Below are 25,820 nucleotides of genomic sequence, written 5' to 3' on the forward strand. Positions count from 1 at the left end.
GTCTGTCTGTCTCTCTCTCTCTCTCTCTCTCTCTCTCTCTCTCTCTCTCTCTCTCTCTCTCTCTCCTCTCTCTCTCTCTCTCTCTCTCTCTCTCTCTCTCTCTCTCTCTCTCTCTCTCTCTCGTAATCTAAAATGAAGCCCCTACGTTTTTCACAGTTATATAACACTATAATCCCTTACATTATTTAGTACTAGTGATTACCGCCACAGGTTATAGAGGTTATAATACCGGCTGAACATACAATAGTTGGCAGGTATATCCCACCATCGCCAAACAAGCTGACCGTTGAACGCTTGACCAGTGTTACAATACATCGAGGGTGGCAATCTTGCCAACCGGCTAATACGGAGATTAGGTTCGGCCATTAAAAGATATGTAGTGCATTCTTCAGGTAGAAGTAGAATAAAGGATGGCACGTCATCCGTGGTCTTCAAATTATCGTGTGTAGGAAGATGGGAATGAATCCATGTATGGATAGATGGATGGATGAAGTATGAATGAATGAATGAATGAATGAATGAATTTGAACAACATCAAAGGTGATGCACATGTGCCTACTAAATTTTTCGTTTGTGTCGCACCTGGTCGGCAGAAGTTTTTCTTCATCTTATAACTACGAAAACAAGTTGAAAATGAAACGGTTAAATGGCTGTTGAAATAATCCGGATGTCTTTGCTACAGATGTGTGTTTCTCGTATATCAAAATGTGGAACGTTAATTCAGAGCCATATTACTATGTGCCCAGTCTTTTGTCATCCTGATCCACGTCCCAAAGATTGGAGGTCACAAACTGATCGAACGAAGCCTAGTTTATAGTAAGAGTTTACCCTTTGACGACCTCTACAGAATACAACACATTCGATTCAAATTGTAGTTTAATTAGGTAACCATGGCGACGAATCAAATGACTGTGTTCCTAATGGATAATAATTCTGAGAGGTTTACCACCATAACGGAAAGGGAGATCGATGCCGCATGCTGGTGTCGTAAATATCCGTTGAGAATTGCTTCACTTGCCACTAAGATTTGAAGATCAACATTAAGGCGGAATGGTTTCGGGTTGAGTATTATATGCGGGCAGGGTGGGAACCACCCGGATTTTGGAACAAAAGAACAGGAATCACTTTCAATTTTCAAATGTCAGCAGGCTTTGCGTAAGTGATTGACATCGTTGAATGGCATTTCAACTGTCCAGGCATTGTAACATTTCGCCATACAAGAGTTATGAAGGTTCTTCTTATCTCTGGACAATGCAAGACAATAGAGACGATTTGTATTCATTTGCGTTCAAATTTGACAGCACGCAATTTTTGTATCAACGTTCTGCACCGGTAAGGATATGGCATATGAAATATATTGTCAAATAACAATGAATTTGCCTTGCTAATTTTTCCTCGACTACCATAATTGTTTCAGGGACGTTAACCTTTCACCTGTTAAGTAAGTGCGCTCACCCCTTGCATCAAAATCACAAAAAGAACCTAATTGTGCGCAGAGACAGACCCGTCATGCTGGGTAGGTTTGTTTGTCCGCGGGCTTTTACTCTCTCTACTGAGTATTCTGCGTTGCAAACTCACCCACCCCGTCCTTGTAAAACGCAGCCTGACGTCACCAATTTGACTGGCAGCAATCATACCCGTGAATCAACTTCTAATGGTTTTTGGTTTCAGTTAGTGCAACTTAATACAATTATACTACTAAATCGATCGTAATGAAATTTGCCATAGCCGTTTTCAGTGAATTCACTGGCATTGGTATCCAGTGTCCTGCAGTCCATTTCCCTCTTACGAACAGCGAGACTGGAACAACCATGAAGTACAGTAATATTCTGGAAGGAAACATCAAAGTTACCATGGATACAAAGTTGTCAAATAACAAACTTATAGAGTCAAAATCCTTTCTGAACACGTCCCTTCATGGGGCGGTTCACATGTACAATAGACTCCATTGCGCGAAACATTTTCACCAGGTGTTATGGTTCCACGAATAAAACTGTACATTGTGTGTTACCATCCTTCTGGCCCCATCGTCTTGCTTATATTTTTTCCCGCTCCAAAATGGCTTCCCAACGCAGTGCTTGCACGATTTGGTATTGGAACGTCATCTACGGCAGGTGTCACATTGTTGGTATAATTACAGCAGAAACCCATTTACCCACACCGCTGCCTCGTTTTGGTTTGCCCCATGCAAAATAGCTTTCCTGTGTGACCCGGGGACCGAAAACGCATTGTTAAGATGACCAGAACGTAACTGTCGCCCGGGCGTGCAGACTTAGCAGGGTATCTGACCAGCCGGACTTGACCGACCTCCGTCCACATCGAGGGAAAGAGCCCTACACAACTAAATCAGACAAGGGAATCGTATCGTACAGTGTAGTTTCTGATCATAGACTGAACGACCATGGGTAAGTACACGTATATCTACCGTAATATGCGCCACTTAAACATTATAGGTGTGACCTGGTTATCTTGACGCTGGAAAGTGTCGTGACAATTGTCTGAGATGAAAGGTGACAAAAGTTTCACAGGCGAGACATTTACTCCGATTTCTATTGCACTATCAAAATATGTTGAACTGTTTTTCACAAGCGAAAATGAGCTCTTTTGGAGTTTGTCAATACACAATCCTATACGTTTGAGGAGTTATTCGTCCTTTCATACCTATATTGCTCGCTGTATCGATTCTCGGTAGCGCGTAAATGTAGCTATTTGTTACGTAAAGGCACGTAGATGTCCAATTATTTATTGTGTGTAGGACAGTAGTGTCTGAGATTGTCTGATTTATTGTATGCGTAGGACAGTAGCCTCAGAGAGTGCTTTCACCAGGGATTAAACCAGCAACTTGTACGACCATATGGTCAACACCACGTACCGAACAACTGGCACACTTAACCTTTTGCAGATGAAATGCTTTGAGATCATTTTGATTTATCGTCCGTGATGCGTTGATAAAACTAAATATTAATACTTAATATTTCAACCAAATCATAAATTGTCGAACGCTGAGAGTCACACTGTGGACATAAAAGGCGTCTGTTTGCCAAGCGATGTGAGTCACCCCTGTAACTGAATACTTGTGGCGAGGTTTACAGTTCGAGTGTGTTTAAGGTGAACCGGGTATGAATGTCACTTCAGGGCTTATTCATACATTGCTCCTTGCTGTGGAGAAACAGAAATCTCATTTAACGAATATACTTCCCCAGGATTCTTTTTCATTTGATATAACACGTTCCTTGTATTGCGATGGTATGTCCAAATTTTGAATGCAGTGAAAATTAGATCTCACTACAGGTATGTGAACAGGGACGCAACATTCTAGAATGGTCCTCATTGGGGTGTAATAATGTCTTGAAAGAAACTGTTAGTCGAAGCTGAGTCACGTTTTACGGTTTACCGAGCCTGCCGCATTTTTTTTTACTCTTCCACGTTTTTGGGTAGCTTCTCATAAATCACGCGTTGATTGTGTCAACGACTATCTGAAAGAAAAAAACTTTGTCTATTGTCTCAGCAGGGAGGGGAAAAGATTTCATGAAGGATGATGTTCTTGTTGAAATGTTGAGTCATTATCATTGACAGACAATGTTCCTTTTGTTTCAACTCTGACCCACCCAGTCAAAGAACGGGTTACTTTCTTTCGCTCCCAAACGGCATTCCGCTATCTTAATGACAAAGCCTGCATGTAATAGACCTTCCGGTGGCGTAAGTTTTACCTTAATGCGGCAATTACAAGGCAATTTGAATCAGAATGTGAAAATTATGCCACGTTGGTGTTTTTCTGAAACAAATTAAAGTATGAACGACGCAAAAAAAGTAGCTAATCGAGTAATTCATGTCTTGCAATATTGAGAATATTCGCAATGAAGTTCGTGATTGTTGAATTGTAACTGCATGGCCAATTGCCCTGTGTTTCTCAATATGTCAGGCATTTTACCGCGTCTAGTTTTTGGATTTTCTAATTCGTTTTCGGGGCTTGGACGATTGACTTTCCATCAATAATGTCTGCAGCGTAGACTTATCGCACATAAAATAAAAATTCAGGCTTTGAAATCTCTCTCTGTGTTGCGATCACGTTCATGATACCTGACATCTTGAAGGGTCAGCTCCCAGATTATGTAATGTACAATGGATACGTGAAAGTACAAAAACTTTGTAGGATTTGGGATTATGTATGAATGGGGCTAAAACAATGGAGGAGGAATCATTGCGTGGGCACCCTGACAGACTCAAAGAACGCCAACGGCAATCAGAGACCCTTTACAGGCTCGTAGGGATGATTTACAAATTAATCAATCTGTGTGGAGGAACAAACGAAAAGTGAAAGTTTATATTGTTATGCAGAAAGTAGAGAGGCGACCCAAACAACACTGGGCGTTGTCACTTTGGAATCACTTTACATTGCAATCCAAAAATAAGTGTAGAAATGTGAGTCCGCAATGCATGCACCTCACCCAAGCTTGAATAAAGTAAGTTAACAGACATTCATCACTCAAATATCTTAGCTGTTCGAGTCTTAGGCAAATACGTGTACTTTTCCGCCTTACTGTGTCGTCATACGCCAGGAAAATTCTCCGCGCCGAAAAGGCCATTATTATCGACAATGTAAGGCATTTATCAGTCAAAGCTCCAAACTACTCGATATCAAAAAAATTACTGGTCGAATCAAACCACTATTTATTTCATCAAACAGTCAGCTGAAAACCAGATTTTCATGATCAATGCCTTATTATGCAATTATTTTGCGCCTCTGGTTTACAGGAGAGTAACTCATGACGCAATTTAATTTTGCCGCTAAATGAATGCATAGTGTAAATAGAAAAAGGTAAACCTTGACAGCTTTGTATTAAACGGTCGCTGGTTCACAAATCGATTACCCTTAGTGACGAAACATCGTGTCTTTGTGCGCTCATTACGAAGTGTATATCTGCTGGAAACACCGTCCCCTGACGCATGTATCTTCGTAACGTTTCCTTTCCCAACGTTACCTTTATCCGACATTGCAAATTCTTGCCTGGCAACATTTAATTATGATTTCTCTGATGACGAAAAGTGCTTACGTGACAAATAAATGCTTTATTACTTCCCTGGTCAATATTTTATGTAAGCGCTTAGCCTACATTCAGAATTCGCACATCGCACTAAAATAGATACGATTGAAGTCGTTAATGGAATTACAACGTGAAGGAGTCACGGTTTGCACTTTAAAAAAAGGAAAATATAAAAGCTAATTCAATTGTGAAGGGGTTGTGTCACACGCGTGCGCAGATCTAAAAGTGCAAGTAATTGCATTGACAATAGAGTATAATTATTGCTTGATTTTGGATCACAGAGGTGGTGGCGGTGTTAAACAGTCACGTTGTTTTTCAAAAGTGGTTACCAGTGTCTTCAGACAGAAATAATGTGTTTATAAAGATAGACACGTTAATATGTATCAGAGAAGTGACAGAGGGGAAAGACATCATTGCATGAAGAGACAAAAGTTAGCGTCAACGTAACATGAACTGACTTGTCTATATTTAGTTCTCCATAGCGCGGGCAAATTTACTGTTGACATTGTGGTTGTATACGTACTTCATATCTTTATGCTTCGGTCAAGGTTAAATCTCTCCGTTCAAGAAACCCAAAACCGTTTTTGTTACCACTATTGAGCCAGTTTTCTAAACACACTACAGTCAACAATACAAGGTCTTGCACATATTTCTGATCAATTACTGGAAGTGGGACTTTCAGACTCCGATCACAAAGGTCAAGACTTACTATGCTGTGAAAACATCTCAAGATAAGTTTAATCGACATGTTTTTCACGCGTCAAAACAGTTCTCCACTCAAAAGTACACCGCGAATATTCACTGACAATAAACGCTGAAATACCTGGTATCTGGACCATATCAGAGATGCAAATGAAATGAAATATGAGAGACTTCTGAATAAGCCGGGACCTCGTATCTTCGAAAACTTAGAACACCCATCCAACATCTAGTACCTGATCCGCAATATACAGTATTCTGAAAGTTTTCTTCTAATGTATTTAACAGGCTATCGTCATTAAAGGCCTGCGTTGGCACCAGATTGTCTCTCAGAAAATTTACCCACAATGTGACAATTTCAATGGAAAACAAAAGGGTATCACACCTCCATAATCCTCTCACAGACTAGAACAAAGGCGATCCCAGGGATCGCCAAAAGCCTTTAAGGACTCGCAATATCGTCAGATATCATCACAGTTCTGTGGAGGGAACGTCAAGTGACATAGCCTTCCATTCGTTATCACCCAAGACTGGTCATCGTCCGGTCCGCAAGGCTTGGTTAGATCGGCGTAGCATAGTCTCCTAAAGGAGACGACAGAGACCCCGAGAGCATGAGAAACAGACAAACACAGAAAGAAAAAGAGAAAAAAAAATACAACAACAACAGCAACAACAACAACCAAGCAACCAAAATGGAAATTATCTTATATGCATGGGAGCTTGCAACGACCGAATTAACTTGCCAATTTCTGCAATTTGTGACTATTTAGTTTGTCAAAAGCCGTGATAATTACAAAGATGGGAATTTTATGTCAGAGATGTGGACGTGAATAACCATGAAAACATATGATCAAAATTATTTAGACTTGACATTCGCCACCGTCCATAAACTATCGACAATACGATATCATGAACAAACAGGCCTGAGTGGAAATGCATTATGATCTGCTCGATTTGCATGTTACAATACACGTTTTGCAAAAACAAAATGGTGCACACGGTTGAATATTACGCCAATTCGTGGTCAAAGAGCAATCACTGCCAATAAAAACAAACAAAAAGCTCGCTGAGTCATAAACGACAAAAGACCTGCCGCATGTGTCACCAGGGTGCTGGATGTCGAACGATGGAATTTATGAGTGCCCTATCATAAAAGGTGGTGTCGATACAGGATGATGTGAAGAAACAGTAAAAATTGAAAATGAACCGTCTGTACACAGCATAAAGATATTCCATACATTCTTCTCAAAATTGAAATTTGTATATCTTTAACAACAGTCCTACAAGATACTCTATAATATTTTTATTTTTTCGGAAAGGCGTCGACTGTAACTATCAGTACTAAGTACAAACAAAATCAACAGGTGGTGTGACAGTTAATGTTATCTAGTACCTTTTTGAAATTTCATCCCATGAAAAGTGTTCAAAATCCTCCGTATCGCACTGATATCGTGACTTTTAAGAAAAATGGTAACGTTGTTAAAATGTTCAAAGGAAATGTTCCATGTCTGCGGTCTGAACATAGACGGTCTAAATATATAAAAGTTATTTGGAAGACAAATATTTTTTAAGAGAAAATAAGTATTTATCCACATCGATAAGGGTATTTGAACTTTAAAGTCATTCACTTAAAATCAAATCTTGAAAAGTGTCAAAGAGAATGAACCTGAACAATGCAGTACTAGTTTAACTTGAGTCATGTTATAATAATTGTTATCAACGTCGTCATCATGACGTCATCCTTGTCGTTGTCGCTCTCATGTTTATTCTAAAACTTAAAAGTAAGATCTAACCGCGGGGTTTAGTTGGTTCAATGGTATAGAAGTTACAAAATTCGAATTCAGATTCAAGTGCGGGGTCACGTGTCACAGGAGAGCAAGTACAGGCCGTCAGCTTTTGAACTTCAAACGTTCGGTGCCAGTCTCATTTGTATAGTGTTTATGTTTCCTCTTTCTTTGCCAGGTTGCTGTGATTGTTGTTCGAGGACGGCATGGGGTTCCATCTTTGCGTTTCTCATCGCAGCGGCAGGACTGTCCGTCACGTGCTACTTCGGCCTGGAATCGATCTATTCAACACTTGAACTGTTCAAAGCAACGCCGGTGGAAGGAGAGGGGACTTATTCATCCGGGTAATTATCACTACGGCATTCTGGGACATTTCTGTTCGGATCGTTTGTGATACCAGCAAGAACGCCAAGGGACACTTTAAAAAGAATGTACATCATAAAATACATATTGCACAATATAATATCACACTGAGATGTTTTATTTGGGGGTGAAAATTCCATTCTCTGTTTAATATTATTTTTGTCACCTTTAGTTTCTTCTTTTACTATACTTCACTAATCATATCGAAATACCTGAGTTCAACTTGCCAACTCAACTCGTCAACCAAGCCAGTATTATTGTTGGAGATAGCTTACCTATAGTCCGGGCTGGAATTCATTTGCACCATGCTGACAAGACTAGTACTGTGTTTGTAGAACCAAAATAATGGAAATATTATCGAATGTTACAGGTACTGTCTCTTTTAGTTGGTGCAATACCCGTTTAGCTCTCGTGTCCACTAACAGAGACTAATGTCAAGACTGGACTGAATTCAAACGAAATCAGCCACTTAATTATACACGAAGTGAATAGTTCTGCATGATACAAAGCAGCTCTAAGGCGTTCCTTTTATCTTTTAAGTTTTGGAAGGTTTTTCATGTCCTAGGCCACAACTCAATATGTATGTTGGTACAAAGACAATATACTAGGATATATTCAGGTCAACTTGTCTTGCGATATGATCCAATGTGGCTTCGAGGTATAACTGTTTTGTTATTATGTTTTTCCAGTCTAGAGCCATCACAGACCAACACGTTTTCTTTCAGGTTGTTGAGAATTTAGTAGTATACATATAAGCAGGACAGATACAAGTAGTAGGTCAAACTGCCGAACAGTTTATGGTCAACCATTTACACAGTGTCCACTTTGCCCATTAAAAGACAAGAGCGGCTTCACTTTCCATCTGGTTTCTCACAAATTCTCATTTCTTCTCAACAGCATAGAAGCAGTAGAATACGCCCTCTACAGCGTCACTGGGTTCGTTGGAGCCATTGCCTTGGTTTCGTTGATCATTGGCGGTGTTGCAACCTGTGTTATCGGTGGAAGGTCGTGCGGCACTGCAGGACGGTGTATGGGTCGCATTCTTATTGCAATTGTAAGTGTTTAAAATGAAGAGCGAAAAAAATTGATATTACTTTACAATTGAGACAGAGACGAAATAAATATGCATCAAATATGTGATCATATAAACAGTACTAACCCATCGTGAGAGAAGAATAGACAGACAGACAGACAGACAGACAGACAGACAGACAGATAGAAAGGTAGATAGATAGATAGGCAGATAGATACTAGCAAATAGGTATGTAAGTAGGTAGATATAAAAATAGATGCTATAGCTAAGTAGGTAGGTAGGTAGGAAGGAAGAGTGGGTAGATTGCACATACAGAAAATGTAGTCAGGAAGAGATGGTTATAATGACGCTTAGAGTGATGAAGACCTCATCTTTTGAAATTGTTTGTGATATTTTTCAAATGATACCTGCAAAATTTAACCAGTCACTTGCCGTCACAAGAATGTACTACTTAGCCTAAAGATCAAAGACAGAAATAGTATAATGACGTAATTTCTCGTCTACAACGGAAATTATGTCACTGATATAGTAATGTTAAGTGCATCTGATCATATTTTGACGATAGAATTGCATAAGAACATGCTGTTACGATTCAAAATAATCAAAACTGTAAACTGTGTTGAAATGATTGTGATCTTCATACCGTTCATGGGCAGTGTGGTAGATAACAGCTTTCCATTTGCTTTGCAAAACATCGGTCGAATTCATTACATGTATGTTGAATTAAGTCATTCTGTTTTGATGGTCTTTCATCCATAACCACATTAATAGGTAAAACAAATTGAAAAAAAATTAAAAGCCAATTAAAGCTAAAAGCAACATTAACAATAAAAGCAACTTCGAAGTCGTCGAATTGACATAAATGATGATGATGATTAATATTAAAATGAAGCTATTGCAAGTAATAACAGGGCGGATTTACATGAAATTTACAGTATAGGGTAAATTTTGGTGCTGATATCGAAATTGCCATCCATCCTGTGGACAAAGTTGCCGTGGCAACGATTTTGGCTGTAAAAATTGCAACTTTCTTAAAATCATGACAAAGGAACTTGGATATTCATTAAACTTACAGCTTACAGGTATTTCATGTTTCTGATTGCAAAATATGGTGTCCAGTTTGGTGAACGTGTGTTTCAATGGCAACCGGTTTGGGCCGTCAAAATTACATTTTTCTTATATTCACGATGGTAAGAAATCGGATTTTCATCAAACTTACAGAATAAAGGTATTTGATGCTTTAATATGATTGCAAATATACAGTCCATTTTATGATCTAGATTTAATGTTGACATGGTGTTGAACATGAAAGTCATAGATGGTCATTTGAACAAATAGGGAACAATATCATGTCAACTCACTGTTCAGCCTACGTTCGGCTATGTTCTAGAATATCGTTTCTTAAACTTACATCGTTGCAATGCTTAGTCACTATTCCAAAGTCTTATACCCTTGCTTTGAAAAAAAGCTAATAATTCTGAATCAAATGACTGAACAACATGAAACCACGTCATTCCATATTCCAAGTGTAGCGGTTAGCCTATAGGCTGTAAGCCACGTCCATGGTCAGTTAGGTCCACAGTCAGTCACTCCACCAGAACAGAGGGCACCGTGAACTACATCCATTACAGTTTGCTTGAAAGTTCCACTGCACTGTAAGCTTAGCGATCAAGTTGTTAGCGTAGAAACTCATTTCCGTCAAAACTAGGCGGGTTTTCATAAAAGAACAGTCCGACCCAGTACTGAACGAAATTGCGCATGCTCTCACAGAAGCAGACTATACCGAGATGCAGCCAGCCAAGTCAGACAACATTCTGTATTATTACATATGTACCACAGTTTGCTTGCGTCGGAGCTCGCGTATACTATCGGTATTTGCACTGCAGTGATTATGTCATAACCTTTAACTTAATGAGCACTCGTAACCCGGTCTACATTTGTTTGTAAACAACTAGTATCTTATGAGCAAACCGGTAGTCTGCAAGTTGTACTACTTCGCAAGATATTTCGAGAGACATCTTTCAGCACGGAATATTTCAAAGACGGTAGCTATGACAAAGCTTACTGTATATTTTTATCAAAGACAGAAAATTAAATTTTTGAAAGTTTTGATATAAAGAACTATAAGATTAGTAAGATATATATAAAACATCGACAATGACAATGATGATTACGTGTTTTTCCTTTCAGTTTACAGTGATCCTTTACATGCTGTGTCTCTGTTGGATCGTCGTAGCGCTTGTTATTGTCGCCCCAGTCATTTTCAGTATCATGATAAATGTGTTCTGCAAAGTCGAACCAGTTGACAGCATTGTTAACGAGTGTATAGACCTAGCACAGTTCGGTAAGTGTATTTATTGTTTACATATATTCACATGGCTGTACCCAGGTGACGGGAGGGGCAGGAGGGGGACAGGAGGGGGTCGGGTCATCATTCTGATGCTGGGCGGGAGTGGTTGAATTTTGGAATAAGCTCCAATTTAACACCAATACTACTGACATATTGGATATTTTCGCACGAAATTCACTACATAGCCTATAGGAGCCACGTCTACTTTGAGGTATATTGGTGCTTAAAAGACCTTGCACCATGTATGCACATTGTATGTACTTCCACAGTACCGAATGACCCTTGAAAATTGCTTTCTCCAAAACACTTGTACGATTTGGTTCACGAAAAAAAGGTCTGTACTGTAGGTCGCTTAGGGCAATTACACTTAAAGATTTCGAGTACACAATTCTGCCGAACAATGTTGACAGCGTTTACTTTGCTCACTTTTTATACATTGATAGTCGGCAAAGGCGTCAAATTTGTAGTGTTTAACCCATAAACAATAAACACTCAATATTTACATGTACTTCCAGATTTCAGTAAAAATCTACAAATAACCAGTGGAAAATGTATCCAACAATCGTCACTACATACTCGGCAATCTTGTTCAGTAATTTTTATTTGACGTTTGTAATGGTCTTGTCAACTTGAGGCCACAAACTCTGAACATCTCACACAGGCAGACATATCATAGTATAGCAATGTGATAATAGTCTGTGTGGTATGAGAAAAAGTGAACATTTATAAGTCAGTACGAGATGTGCAAATATTCCACTTGAAATAAACAGAAGCAAAGTCGAAACCTTTCTGGACCATAGACACCTCTAATCCATGGTGGCACGACCCTGAAATTTTACTCAGACTTCAAAAGCAATGCAGTACAGAGTGGCAGAGCCACATGCATAATAATGTAAGTGATGATGCTGATGATGGGCATTTCACGAACAGTTCCAACTCCGCAGCATAATAAGGCTTGTTTCATGTGTCTGTGATTTTCCCCTTGAAGGTCTGGTCAAGCGAATTGCCGATAACCAAGGCGTCAACGACACAAAGATATGCTTCGAGGACCTTCAAGTTTTCTGCGAACAGGTAGGTATGCGAGCTAAGCTCCATAATTATAATGTGCGTCAATGCGTAGTCACATTACTATTACGCTTAATACAATGGTGAGTAGTGGTAACTTGCAGTACTTTTGAAAAAAAAGACTTTGAAGGACTCTAACATGGTACTACTCGGTTTCATTTGTCGTATTAATATATAACTTTATATCTTTATTTTTTAACTGGTCGACTGTTCAATTTGACGCTATTTTCACTCTTTTGTTTCAGACTGACACAGTTTTCATAAACTACATCGTTACACTGGCTGGTATTGTAGTCATCATCCTCGGATTGGTGAGTTCATTTAGTTGTTATTGTTGGCCAGTAGCACGAAAAGTCTGTTTCACATATTCATAAAACCAGGCCGATTGACGATTCACGACTATCACACAGAATGCGCTGTTGCTATGGTAGCTGCTGCTGGACAAAGATCGAATTGGTATCGGTTTGCCTTTGCATAAATGACGGCTGGCCTGATGGATACTTTTATTTCAACGAAACTTCTTTCAATTCTGGTGAGAAGAAATTATTCGGCTCCGATCTTCGTCAAATACGTCCACCTGAACACAAAAACAGGTTGTTTGAGATCGAGGGGCTTTTTGAATAGCCCGGGCAAAAAGCAAGTACAGATACTTATCACATTTCCGAAAGATTCGGTTATACTCGACTTGTACTTTCCATTTTATTACGAGGGAAATCCAGGTATGTCTTTCATGTCAACTGCGATCCTTCCCATTTTCAAAATTTAGATAAACGTGACCCTTCCCAAGTCGAAATTGGAAATTTTGATAGACATCCTAATTAAATCTCATTACTTTCATTTAAAATATTAAGAAATTGATCAGACAGATATTCGATTATTCTGTTAGTGTTTTGCCAGTACCGGTATATGAGATATTGGAAATCACAAAATCAAACTTTTCTTGGCCAATAATGATACCGTGACTGTGATGCCAACGCATCTAAATAGACGATTATACGTCATGGCATACCGAACTTGTGCCATGTTTGTATGAAAACGGTCTGCATTCAGGCGTGATAGCTGGAAAGAACATGAACAGTGTTGAGAAGTTGCAGCCATATTGGTTCACATCTCAAGGCAAATTGATAGTCATCTAAAACCCACCAGTGTATGTGCTGCTTTACCCTGGCTTGGTGGGGGTGACGGGATATGGACTTTGAGGCTTTTGTGTTTGATCAAATGTTTAGGATGCCCCTTCCAAACTCAATAGTCTGAATTCATCGTTTGATTTCACTTTAAATTATTGATTCAATGGCTCATTGAAAGATGGTATAAAGGCTGGAAAAGTTGGAAATTTCTGTTTGAAAATGAAGATTTTATTAATACATTTGTTCACATTCGGAATATCGTGTAGATGAAGCATGAGTTTGACATAAGGAACTCCTTTAAATGTGACATTCTTCTCATTTATAAGATCATAATGAACTCCCTCGTTGAAATTAATATTCTGCTATTATATTTAGTCAAGGCTTACCATTTTATTTGGAAGAACGACTTGCCTCTATCTGTCAGAGGAACGACTTGCCTCTATCTGTCAGAGGAACGACAATGCCAAGCGGATCAGGGCCTGGTTGTCTTCAGAAATAGATCGCATGTAAACCACAGCCTCAAGTTTACAAAAATCAAATTCAATACTATTTTTCGAATACTTTTTTTGGGTGTCATTTACATGAAGCAAAACGTATCATAGGGATTTGTTCAGGGTACTCTGCTCAGAAATGATCCATTTTACATCATTGTTGTCAGCAAAATATTGGAAACCCCAACACTTTAGAGATTACTAGAAAATAGCCCTGCGTACAGGTCTGTGTGTTCCCGGCGTTATACGGCCTCCACCACAGCCCTGCAACGGTCCATGAAGATAACTGGCGAGATTCAAAATGGCGATCTCCATGGGTAAACAACTTGTCGTACGTACGTTATGTTTCAGAAAACGAGTGGTTTTGGACGTTAGGAGAAGTTAATCGCATCTTTTCTGGGGTCGGTTAGGAGGTAAAGGTAGGCAGGGAAAGGATTTTGCCCCGATAGAGTAGAATTTCGGCCAAAAAGACCGTTTTTTCGTTGCGGTCCGGATCCGGACCGCAGAGTCGCCAGTTATCTCCATAGACCGTTGCAGGGCTGTGGTGGAGACCGTATAACGCCGGGAACACGGACCTGTACGCAGGGCTAACTAGAAAAGTAAACTTCTGCATTGCTGCCATATATTGTAATCATGCCATTGTCCATAAATAGTTCTAATCGCGTTATTCATAGACGACACAGATGAACGGGTTGATGTTAGATACTAATTCTCGAATGTCATAAATAATCATGAAATTTTACCTACGCATAAAAATATGGCAGAGCGCTGTAACGTTGCTCGCAGTCTAAGCTTACGCTTCCTGGTGCATACCATTATTCTAACATTCACAAAGACTGTCTTGCCAAGCGTGCAGTAGCACTTTTAATGAAGTTTGAAAATTGTTCTTGTGTGATTCAATATCACCGGTTAAATTGCCTAAACAGTCCCTGGCTTCGCATTCTAGATTCGAGACTATTTACCCATACGCCCTTGAGTGTCATTATTCTCTGCCTGGCAATCATATACATTCTGTCTTATTTACAGATACATTTTTTGATGTGCATGTCGGCGAACTACGCTCACTTCAGCCACGGCAGGAAGAAGAAGAGAAGCAAGGCAGACATGAAAGACGTCGGTCACAATGGACCACAGGAAGCCAATGCAGAGAACCATGAATTGAAGTCAAAATATTTCTAGCCCCAACTCAATTATTTTAGGAGATAGTAATACCTGTAGCCAGAATTCCAGTATTTGTAACACAACAATCAAACTAATAGCAGCATTAACAGAATTTACCGCCGATAATCAGTGTGCTAATTTTGACAGCTTTACAGGGATCTCTCCAAACATAACATCCAGACATTAAGGAGACATGGGTGGGATCGTTTAAATATTCACATAGTGCTGTTATCAATCACGATTATTTTGGCAATCAAAAGGAGGAACGATTCACAATGTATTGCACAGGGAAGCCAGTTTATTTTGGGGCATGGCTGCACCTTACATTTTGTGCATTTGGGGGGTAACTGATTTAGTGAAGTGAGAGTAAACTTTCAAGATACACATTTTAAACCCAGTTAGGTGAGCGACCGAAATGGCTGCTTCAAGTTTACAAAGGTTGTAGCATCTGGTACAGTATCTCAAGAATAGCTGCAGCTGATAATAAAAAAATTGTATGGAGAAAATGGGATATACAATGCATTGATTGAACTAAAAGAACAGATCAGGGTAGGTATGTGTAGACACATTTCAGGTTTGGTGAAAATATTCATTCAATTCATCAATTATGTATATCTATTCCCACAGTTCAACCAATGCACAATGTCCGATGGCAAAACAATGGCCAATTTAAGCAGCCATCTTGGTTCATAGACCCTCCAAATACTTGGTTGCATCACAAAACTGGCTCAAATATGCAAATATACAAATATATAAAATCAACTTCCTAAGAAATCAATATATAAAGAAATTATCATATTAACTTTTTTTTTTTTGGGAGGGGGAGTCAAGCACCCCATTAAGGTTGTAGTTAGTCCACCGTGTAGTACAGTCTCCCTAAGCAACCATTGTTTTGAGGGAGGTTCCCCTAGAAACCCACTTGCCTGATGAAATTGGTTGCAGCATTTGCCTAGTATGATGACACCTCAATGATTTTCCACCCAACTATGAGGGTTTCCATCCTGGAAAATACTAGATTAAGAATCATACTTAGTTATATTTTAAATGCCACGTCTATGCAATGACAGGGGGTGGGGGTGGGGTGAGGAATGATGCAGATATTGTTTGATTGCTTACAATGATGTAATTTTGTCTCCTATGAAGCACAACTAAAAATTCTTGACAAGGCTTTGGCAATTTTGAGGTAAGCCTAGTTTAACACTCCATGTTCCATTTCTGTGTGAAAGGAATCCCAAACAGGATGTTGAGCTTAATAGTTTGTAATTCACTGACATCAATGTACGACTGAGAATCTTCTGCCATTGTATAGTCCTGTGGAGGGGGCTGTCTCCATGACTTTACTTATTTACAAAAATGTCTCCATGCAGCCAATCACAATATATCACAGGTCAAACTTTGGCTGAACTATTGGTCATCTCATCAATTTATCATATTATCTGAGATGCACTTTTTCACGGCACATTGTGACGTGGCTGAACAAAAATAGCATTTTACACTCAAACCAGGCTTTGGATCTGATGCATTGGGTTCATTTGTCCCTGGATGTCAGTATTTACCCAGAGATTTCCATATTGTGCAGTTTTTGCAGTGGACACACAAAGCATATTCATGGGTTTTATTTTCTTAATCAAAAATAAATATCATTTTATTGGCTATGAATTCAATCAGAGGCTGGACAAAATGTACAGTTTTCACATGGTATGCAACAGCTGTTGAACTTTGTTTAAAAAAGATTTAAAATGAAAACAATCAGATGCTACTAATGATATTAATAATAGTACAATCTAGTTTCATGAGCATAGTTACAATGCATGTACATTTCAATCAAAAGATTTGGTTTCAACTTTGTATTTATAAATGAAATAAACTCAACAAAATTAGGAAAGCTGCCTGTAAATACAGCAAAGATAAGCTCAATCTGTGAGATGTATCACTGCAAACACATCAACATAATGCAACCTGCTCACCCCCGGCTTCAAGTGAAGAGGTCCACAAACACCACTGAAAACAATGGGTTCGGGCCATACAGTGGTGGTGGCAGGATTAGAGTGATGTGCATAAATATACACAGAACTGTACATTCCTGTTATATAAGTATTCCAACTCATGTAATATTGTATAATTTGAATGTTTTAGAACTGACATAACACTACAGTAGAGAATTTTTCATTTTGTAAAATCAGAGATCAATGGAAAATAAACTTCATTACATAAACTTGAATTGTTTTTTTTGTCTTCCTGTACAAGTCATATTTCAGTAGGCTATTGTGACACTAAAATGCGGTTGAAGCTCTTGTAGTAAGAAAATTTTTAAAGTCTTAATTTTCCGAAAACGGAAAATTTTGTTTTTTCCCTGTAGAGTTAACACAGGGATGGCGGCCATTTTGAATTTCAAATATCAATAAATGTTCGGTAATTTGTTTCGCTAGTTCCAAACTTTGCATGGTGACCCCTAATTGTTATTTTTCATCTGGTAAGATTATGGTTGAAAGTTTCATTGCGGAAAGTTTGGGCAATAGTTTAAGTCTTTCACTTTCGAGGTGCATACTACCTTGTGCAATTTTCACCGTACAGTTAACACCAAAGTTGTATAAAATATTGTAGAAATTGTCAACTAGCAATTTTCATGAAAATAAAATTTCATTCCCTAGAAGTGATAACAATTCTGACAGGCTCTTGAGAGAAACTTTCATGACTTCAAACTCTACCGGCTGTTCCAGCCGAATTCGATACAACAAGTTGTGACAGGGAAGGCTTGTCATGTGACTTTTATTCATAAAAAAATAATAGCCAATCATCTTCACAAAATTTCATAAAAACTACACAGAACTGACACTGATATAGTGAGAATAATCCTTCAGTTGTCAAATACACAGTGGTGCATCAAACCAAGCATCGTTACATCAAACACTATGTGAGTAAAATGTGATTTGAGCAATCTCTAATTCCAGAGTTTGGTAGATTATTATTGGTGTTTTGGCTTCACTGTTAAAGAGATTTGACCAAAGTTTTCATTAAGGTGATTTACTTTGTACAAAAAATAAATAGCTACAATGAAAAGGTACATGAAGCTAGCATTTCTCTCTTTTAATTCTTGTGACAAATTAATATAGTTATTGTGATTATTTGGGAAAAATAAACCATGATACTGAATTTGAGAAAGACAAGGTGGTCCTGAAGTCTATATTTGTTTTCCATCAATTTTGGTCTCTGACAGAGTGATGACATGCAGATACTCTGGTCATGGTTACCGTTGGCGATGGACAGATGTCTATTTCTTGAGATGCATTCACCAGTCGTCAAATGCATTGTCTGATGTGCCTTCAAAACTGTGGTGGAAAAACAAGATAATGTATGACTGATGTTTAATCGAAGGGCTGGTAATGCTAACTTTCAATGATTTTTTAATTATCTTTATTTTATAAATCAACAGCAACTTCTTATTCTACTCCCAAAAGAATGTTGAAACACACATTATTTAGCTTGTCAACTTAGTGTTTATATGTATAAAATGCACTGTTATTGTTTACATTTGAATTCTACCATAGTCCGGACAAGAAGTCATTTTTTGACAATAACAATGCAGTTTACACACATACAGGCTGAGTTGACAAGCTGAATACTGTGTATATCAACATGCCTTGGGGAGTAGAACAAGGAATTATGGTTGACATTAAAAACAAAAATGGTGAAAATATTATCAAAAGTGAGCATTAACAAGGAACAGCAAAACCACTCTCAACAGCATTCCACAAATCTGGAAATCTGTTCATCTGTGAATTTTGCCCCCTTTTCCCTGCATATCCTCTGGAAGTCAAGACAGTGATCACAGGGTATTTCTCTGAATGAAATCTTTTGATATAAATGGAGTGTTAACTCTGTATGCTTACACTTTGCAAAATATGGTGGTGTACCTACAAACACATTCCATCACACATGAATATGTTGTAACTTCCTTTTCTGACGTAATGAAACACACATGATCAATACAAATATATGCACAATACATGTGACCCATCTTTACAGACATAGACATTCATTCTTTGGCATTTAAATGGCACTATGTAGGTTTAAGGTTTGACGGACTGTTTTAAAGGAAAACATATTTTCATTGAAACAGTTGTCTCTTCTCAACATCTGCTGCAAAACATTATACCTGACCACATTCAGTCTACACACATACAAAGACACACTAATATCACAGCTCCAAAAAAAGACACACCGCGTTAGTGAGTTCTTGTACACCAAAGTAGTGAAACGTTCATTCTTGCAGTGTGTCTCAAAGTGCACACACATCATTTCTAGAGCCCAAGCAATAGCAAGTCTGAAGTGCATGTGAAAATACCCAGTATTCGGCTAGTAAGCATTGTCAACATGACGGTTACTAAGGGGTGTATTGTTATTGTTGACAAGTGAATTTCTCACTGCCCTTGAATTCAATTGTCAACAAAACAAGGCATGTATTAACATACATAGGTATGCACCGTGCTCACAAGCCAGACACACTGACTGTTCTGACATGCTTGACAGTACACATATAGAAAATAGTTGATAGGCAGAACAAAGAACCTATATTGGAATTCAGAGATTACTGCAAGATGGACGGTATTTTTAGCAACATCTCACCTATGGATATCTTCTTCTATAGAAACTGAATGGTCCAGTGAAGCAGATTTTTCTTGCTCCTAAAATTTCAATAATAAGACAGATTTACAATAATATTAGTCAAGTTGTGACTCGCACTGTGTTGTGGTTAAAACATGACTGTTGTGGGAAGAAACATCCAATTTGATTTTCGGAGACTGGTCATGGGAAATTGAAATGTCAACATTTTAACCCCTCTTAGAAAGTTACCGTGTACTTCAACATATTTTGTTCTACTTGATTGAAGTAAAAGCTGAACTGACTTCCACCTCCTTCAGGGTGTGCAAACATACATTTTATTTAACTAACCTGTCCGTAAAGGTCAAAGTGGTTATTACTGACAGCTATTGTATACTTAATATTCATTAGATGTTGACTGGTGTTTTAACATATTTCCTCTGTGGCATTGTGTGGTGATCAGTGACAGTTCCAAGCGCTGTAGATCCTGGAATCTCACTTCAAGCAACACAATTCACTGCGTAGCGTTTTGTGAAATGCATTTTAGATGAGTGTTGTGGAAAATGATTTTCTAAATCAAGCTTTTTAAAATAACCATTTCCTTTTCATCCTTAAATGTGTGATAACTTTATATTTTCAGAAATCCTGTGTCACTGAAGAATTGAATAATCCTCCCCTCATATTTCATCAACATGTCACTGACTAGGAAGTGTACAAATACCAGTTGCCAGGCAACAGAGACATTTACACAGTACCTAAACAAATGAATACGGTAAAGGCCATGAAATACGTCCCCTGGATTATCATGGTTTAGTTGCCTTAACTGGAGACAGCTTGTCATTTTGTGAGATGATTTTTGGAAAACACTGCAGCTATGCAAATAGATGTGCCATTCATCGATGTCATGCGATGATATTTCTGACAGATTATGAATAATGAATTCATGTGATGAGTGAAAAATAGGTTAAACATTGATAAAGTAGTCTCTGGTCTAGATCTGTGAACCTGCAACAGCTAGTTCCTTTGAGTGACAGAAAACCCTGACATATTGGTAAGCACAGCGACACAGCCAGAATGTGGCCAGTTCTGTATTAAGGTAGATTGCGCCTTGGGACAGAGAGCTGGAATCTCAAACATTTACAATTTTTTTTCTGGTTTACAATTTGTTGGGGCACATTTTGAAACTCATGGAGTAACTAGACAATTTTACTAGATTATTTTTGAAAGTACAGAAAATTTAATTTTTTCCCCTGGAGTTAACACAGTGATGGTAGCCATTGTAAATTTCAAGTGTTTGGAAATATTGGATAGTTCATTTCCTTAATACTAAAATTACTTATATCTGCAGTGGTAACTGAAGACTATTATGTGTGTATATTTCATTTACTTTCAGTTCAGATAGTTTGGAGCATTACAAAGATTGTATACGATGCTTCACCCTTGTATTGCATATTATGTAAATACAAAAAAATGCATAGAGTAAAGCCATACAAACCTGACAAAGACAGGTAATGTAAGCTGAAACAAAAGGTGGTCACACAAACCTGTGCAGACAAACCTTTAAACATACTTGTATTCTACACACAAACAGACAGCAACTGATGAAATTCAACATAAGTGGTGGGATTGATATTAAAACTTACCTGTTCCTGTTTTTTCTTTTCTTGTACCATCTGCATGTACTTCTTCATCACAGGATCTATGCCAGCATCACTCTGACTCTCATCTTTGTCTTCCTTTTCTCTTCATCTTTAGTCTTCCCATCACTACCTGCATCTTCTTGCTCTTCATCAGACTTATCTTCTGTCTTTTCTTGTCTCTACAAACACAAAAAATCAAGTCAAGTCAAATTGTGGGCACGGTGGCTGGGTATTCAGAGGTATCACTTTCATTTCATTAGTTCATCCATCATTCAAAGCAATGCAAATTTCTGTTAAGACTTCACCATCCCTTTACATATCACTTTTTGCATAAAATCTACTTCCAATGTAAATATTCACGAGGAATGAAATTTAAGCCAGAGAAGGGATGAACTTGTGTCTAGACCATGATACCAAATAGTAAACAGATCATAAATTTCAACACACATACATAACATTACATCATTTTAGTCAGCAAGAATTGAAATCTACAACAACATAGGTTGCACAGCACACAGACATTACAATGGATACCATTCACATAACAGATACACCTGAAGGTAAAACCTACTTCTTGTTTTTCAAGTTCCTCTAACTCCCTCTGCTCTCTTTCCCAAGCTTCCTGTTCTCGTCGTCTTCTTTCTTCCTCTTTCCTTTGTCTCTCCTCCTCCCACCGCTTTTCCTCCTCCCTCTCACGTTCCCTCTCACGTTCCAGTTCCCTCTCCCTCTCAGTTTCTGTGGGAGGATATTCAGGCATCATATCATATTAACCAGAAACTTCATCATTAGGGCAAGTAATGCAATTTTGTAAAATCAACTGCTAAATTGTCATTCTTTTTGAGTACTCCCCACACATTTCTGTTTCTTTACAATTGTAAAAAGCAGGACCTATTTAGGACTAGGAGACTCCACTGAAAGAAAAGTTTCAATAAACATGGCTGAATTTATTTAATAAAAATTTAAAGCTTAAAGGCTTGAGCATAGAATGTTGAGGAAAAGGTAGGGAAATTAAATGGTGGCACATTATTTCATTTAAATGGCAGTTATATTTACTCATTCACACCACTTTCAATTTGTACTCCATTTCCAAATAACTGGCAAATTCTCAGCTGGATAGGTAAACAAATTTCATAACCAGAATTTGTTTCTATTCAGATCAACAATCTGCAAAATGGTCTAAACATTTGTGTGACTGCACTTTGTCGATAGAAACTTTAAACATAATGCCTTTACAATGCAGTAAAAGACATGAGTCACTGTTCAAAGTGTGAAATTTATGAAACACAAATTGACAAACATTAAAAGTTGAAATTGGCATCACATCTTATTTCTATAGCAAAATTATTGTTACTAAAAACCTGTTATTGATTTCTATGGAAACAGACAGTGACTGCTCCAATTTCTTTATTCTATTGATGATGACTTTCTGCTAGGAAACATTACCTTCTTGTGATTTTCCACTTTTCCATGCCGCATCTAGTGACACGGCTGGTTCATCTTTTTTCCATGCTGCATCAAGTGATACCGGTGGACTCTCAACGTTAGCCTCAGACTTTGTGTGTTCCTCATCCTCAACTTCTTCAACCACGTCTCCATGGCTACCATCACCATCACTGAAATCATCATCATAATCATCATCGTAATGATCCTCTTTCTGAATGGATGATGATTTCCAAGTACCGCCTAGCAACAGAGGGTCTTCCTCTTTCTTCTTTGGTGACTGGGAGTCTTGAGTTTTTGGAGCCGGTCTCCGTGGAGACTGCATCGATACACTGGGTTTCAGTTCATGTAGATTTTTCTTGACACTTGGCGGAGTCTGTGATGACTTCTCTGACACAGAATTACCTGCAAGTTTTGACACAATCAGTGTTGATATTAATGGACAGTTTACCAATCACAACAACTTTTGACAGCAGTTAATGCCATACTATTTACTAGATGTAGACTTGATACAAGTCTATGGGAATACAGATATCAAAACAGAATAAATAAAGGAAATAAACGTCCGCGGACTGTTCCGTTTGTGGTAGGCTGATGTGTAGATCACGGGATGAACACGATAGGCCAACTGCTGCTGAGAAAACCAAGCGACAGGGGCCAGTCTACACTAGATGGAGAGTAGGTCAGTAAATGATGCAAAATCTATCAGTAAATGACTCTGAAGAACGGATCAACAAATACATCATGTACATAGAAGAGTGTTGTACATCAAATAAATTGGGTCATGGGTTGCATGGGCTAGATAGGTGGGTATACGAAATATTCTGCCACTTTAGAAATGGGTATGGGGTGTTGTGGGCTCAAAGAGGTTGGTTTCTGGGTGACTTCAGTGTGAGAGTCAAGCATCCTATCCTTGAAGAATGGGGAACTTGAGAGGACACGTAATCTATTTTGTACATTACATTTGTTTAATGATATATTTTAAGAATATTATAACACTGAAATGACTACTTTTTCTCAGAATAATGAACATTTAATTTCGGAAAGAAAGATAGACTTTCAGAGTAATTGACAATTTGAAAAACTGACAATATCCAGGTGAGCTTTCTGATGGAGGCTATGGCAGACTGAATACACAGGATCGTGTACAGCCTGATTTACGACAGTTGTACACCTTATCTAAACTCCTATAAACAGATATGTTTATTGCCTGTGGTGATGATCAGGTTTGATTTGTGACATTATTGCTGACACTGAGTATGCACGGTAGCAAGTAGGTAGACTGATTGTGACAATTATTCATTCTTTTTGGTAGATTTTGATGTCAGGAAACATGAAACAGCTTTTCAAATCAACCATCAGCTAAAATAATATTGGATGCATGATACGTTTGATGCCAACTATACACTACCTGTAACATATACACTAACTGCCGCGGCTTGCAGTTTTGTTCGGCTAACAATACTTGAACCATTAATAGATTTCCAGTACATTGCCAGAAATTTTTAATGCTGTATTAGTAAGCAGGTTTGATCATATGCGTGTATTGTCCATTGTTTTTCCTCTTATAAGGTACTGGACACTGTACAAGACATCTTAGACAATGTAACATTATCATGGCCTTTCACACAGTGGCTCTCTCTGACCTGTGTGCTAAGCTACTGGAAGTGCTAGGAGCTAAGTGCTAAGCTATCAGGGGTCAAGGTTCATGTACCTTCCATGACCTGAAAGATTTGCTGAATTTCAACTTGTAAACATGACCATCATCTTGAGTCTAAATGACTTTTTAAACACTGTGAGAGGATCTTATAAAGCATCATCAAATATCAACTTTCATGGCTTTTTGTGGGAACTAAACATGAAAGGATACATATTTTACAAATGATTAACTGGTGTAGAATTTGGAAGTGAAAATTGAAAAATTAAAAGGTGTCTGCATGTATTGTGATAATTTATACAAAGTTTTTTTCCCTTCTTTGCCAAATGTGTTCTATTCTTTTGTTTATGTTTCTCATTGGAGTATTAAGAAGGATGTAGAAATGCATCGATTTATTACTAACTTATTTCTTACTTCCGTCAAAAATGTTCGCCTTTTTTTCTTTCTATCGTGCTATTCAAGACTTTCCTGAACCATTTTACATGAACACAGCCATGTTCACCCTCGGCAGACTATACCTCTGTGGCAAAAATTAGTTTTCTAAGCACATGGGCTTTCTTTTTTTCTGCAGTCTCTGAATGAAAATCATACAATTAGGTTTTTTATCCTGTCAGAGATTGGAAGCAAAGTTTCTTCATCATTGGAATTGATTGTTGCATGTTCTAAAGCTTTACGTTAGATTCTTTGAGTCAAAGTGAATGGCTATTAATTCTGTTGCACAGTTAATGATGAAGACAAGGTGATGAGAAAACACGCTGATCTTTTGTTGTCATAGCAGTTTGCATCAGAACAGTACACAGATATCTTTGACAGAAGACAACAATAAATTCAATAAAGGTCCTTCAGCTTATTGAATAGGTCTGTGTATTACAAAGCTGTTGTCTCCAAAGTGTCAATCAAAGTATAAAAATCACACATTAAGCATGCTGGTTGATACCTTGGAAAACGTACTGATACACGCTAAGCTATACATGGGTGCATATTTGCAATACAACACAGTGGCTGTTTATGATTTCATCATTCATGTCTGAAGGCTAACAACAAATTTGTAATCCCTTCACTGTACTGGCAGAGATAATAGTTTATAATGAATAGATGAATTCAGAAATATAAAAGAATGGCTACAAGTATAGGGACTCTGTCAATAGTTTTCATCAGTTTTAAAGTAATATCACGTGGATTTGTTGTTGATGAGAACAAACAAAATATTTCAGACTGCAAACATCACAAAAGACTGACACAGTGACTGCTTGAACACAAAAAACAGAAAAAATTTGAAAAGGGTAACACATTTGACAAAGTATACTGATGTTAACTGTATATCCATCTGTTTCAAGGACAAGCTGGGCCATTGAAAATAATT

At 38.1% G+C, this 25,820-nt stretch overlaps 2 protein-coding genes across 2 annotated transcripts in view; one reads left to right on the top strand and one right to left on the bottom strand.

The window, feature by feature from the left end:
- The first annotated feature begins 2,196 nt into the window (after nucleotides 1-2,196).
- Nucleotides 2,197-17,339, top strand: LOC139130820 (neuronal membrane glycoprotein M6-a-like). Its single transcript, XM_070696616.1, has 7 exons — nucleotides 2,197-2,405; nucleotides 7,707-7,872; nucleotides 8,789-8,945; nucleotides 11,115-11,268; nucleotides 12,263-12,345; nucleotides 12,585-12,650; nucleotides 14,984-17,339. Exons 1-7 carry the CDS (start codon nucleotides 2,402-2,404, stop codon nucleotides 15,134-15,136), a joined length of 783 nt encoding a protein of 260 aa, XP_070552717.1. The 5' UTR covers nucleotides 2,197-2,401; the 3' UTR covers nucleotides 15,137-17,339.
- Nucleotides 17,340-17,870: 531 nt separating this feature from the next.
- LOC139130819 (centriole and centriolar satellite protein OFD1-like) overlaps nucleotides 17,871-25,820 on the bottom strand; it is a 42,607-nt gene continuing 34,657 nt past the window's right edge. Inside the window, exons 20-24 of the mRNA XM_070696615.1 lie at nucleotides 22,804-23,205; nucleotides 21,932-22,095; nucleotides 21,364-21,539; nucleotides 19,745-19,803; nucleotides 17,871-18,447 (exon numbers count right to left, since the gene is read on the bottom strand). Coding sequence (XP_070552716.1) covers nucleotides 21,420-21,539; nucleotides 21,932-22,095; nucleotides 22,804-23,205 — 686 coding nt within the window. The 3' untranslated portion in view covers nucleotides 17,871-18,447; nucleotides 19,745-19,803; nucleotides 21,364-21,419. The remainder of the gene's footprint in view (nucleotides 18,448-19,744; nucleotides 19,804-21,363; nucleotides 21,540-21,931; nucleotides 22,096-22,803; nucleotides 23,206-25,820) is intronic.

This window comes from Ptychodera flava, chromosome 4, assembly GCF_041260155.1.
Source record: "Ptychodera flava strain L36383 chromosome 4, AS_Pfla_20210202, whole genome shotgun sequence".
NCBI classification, from domain to species: Eukaryota; Metazoa; Hemichordata; class Enteropneusta; family Ptychoderidae; genus Ptychodera; species Ptychodera flava.

What these genes read in the sequence shown, in the direction of transcription:
- LOC139130820 (XM_070696616.1), top strand. An exon ending in TTCAAGTTTTCTGCGAACAG is followed by an intron (nt 12,346 to 12,584) that starts GTAGGTATGCGA and finishes CTTTTGTTTCAG; the next exon opens with ACTGACACAGTTTTCATAAA. An exon ending in TAGTCATCATCCTCGGATTG is followed by an intron (nt 12,651 to 14,983) that starts GTGAGTTCATTT and finishes TCTTATTTACAG; the next exon opens with ATACATTTTTTGATGTGCAT.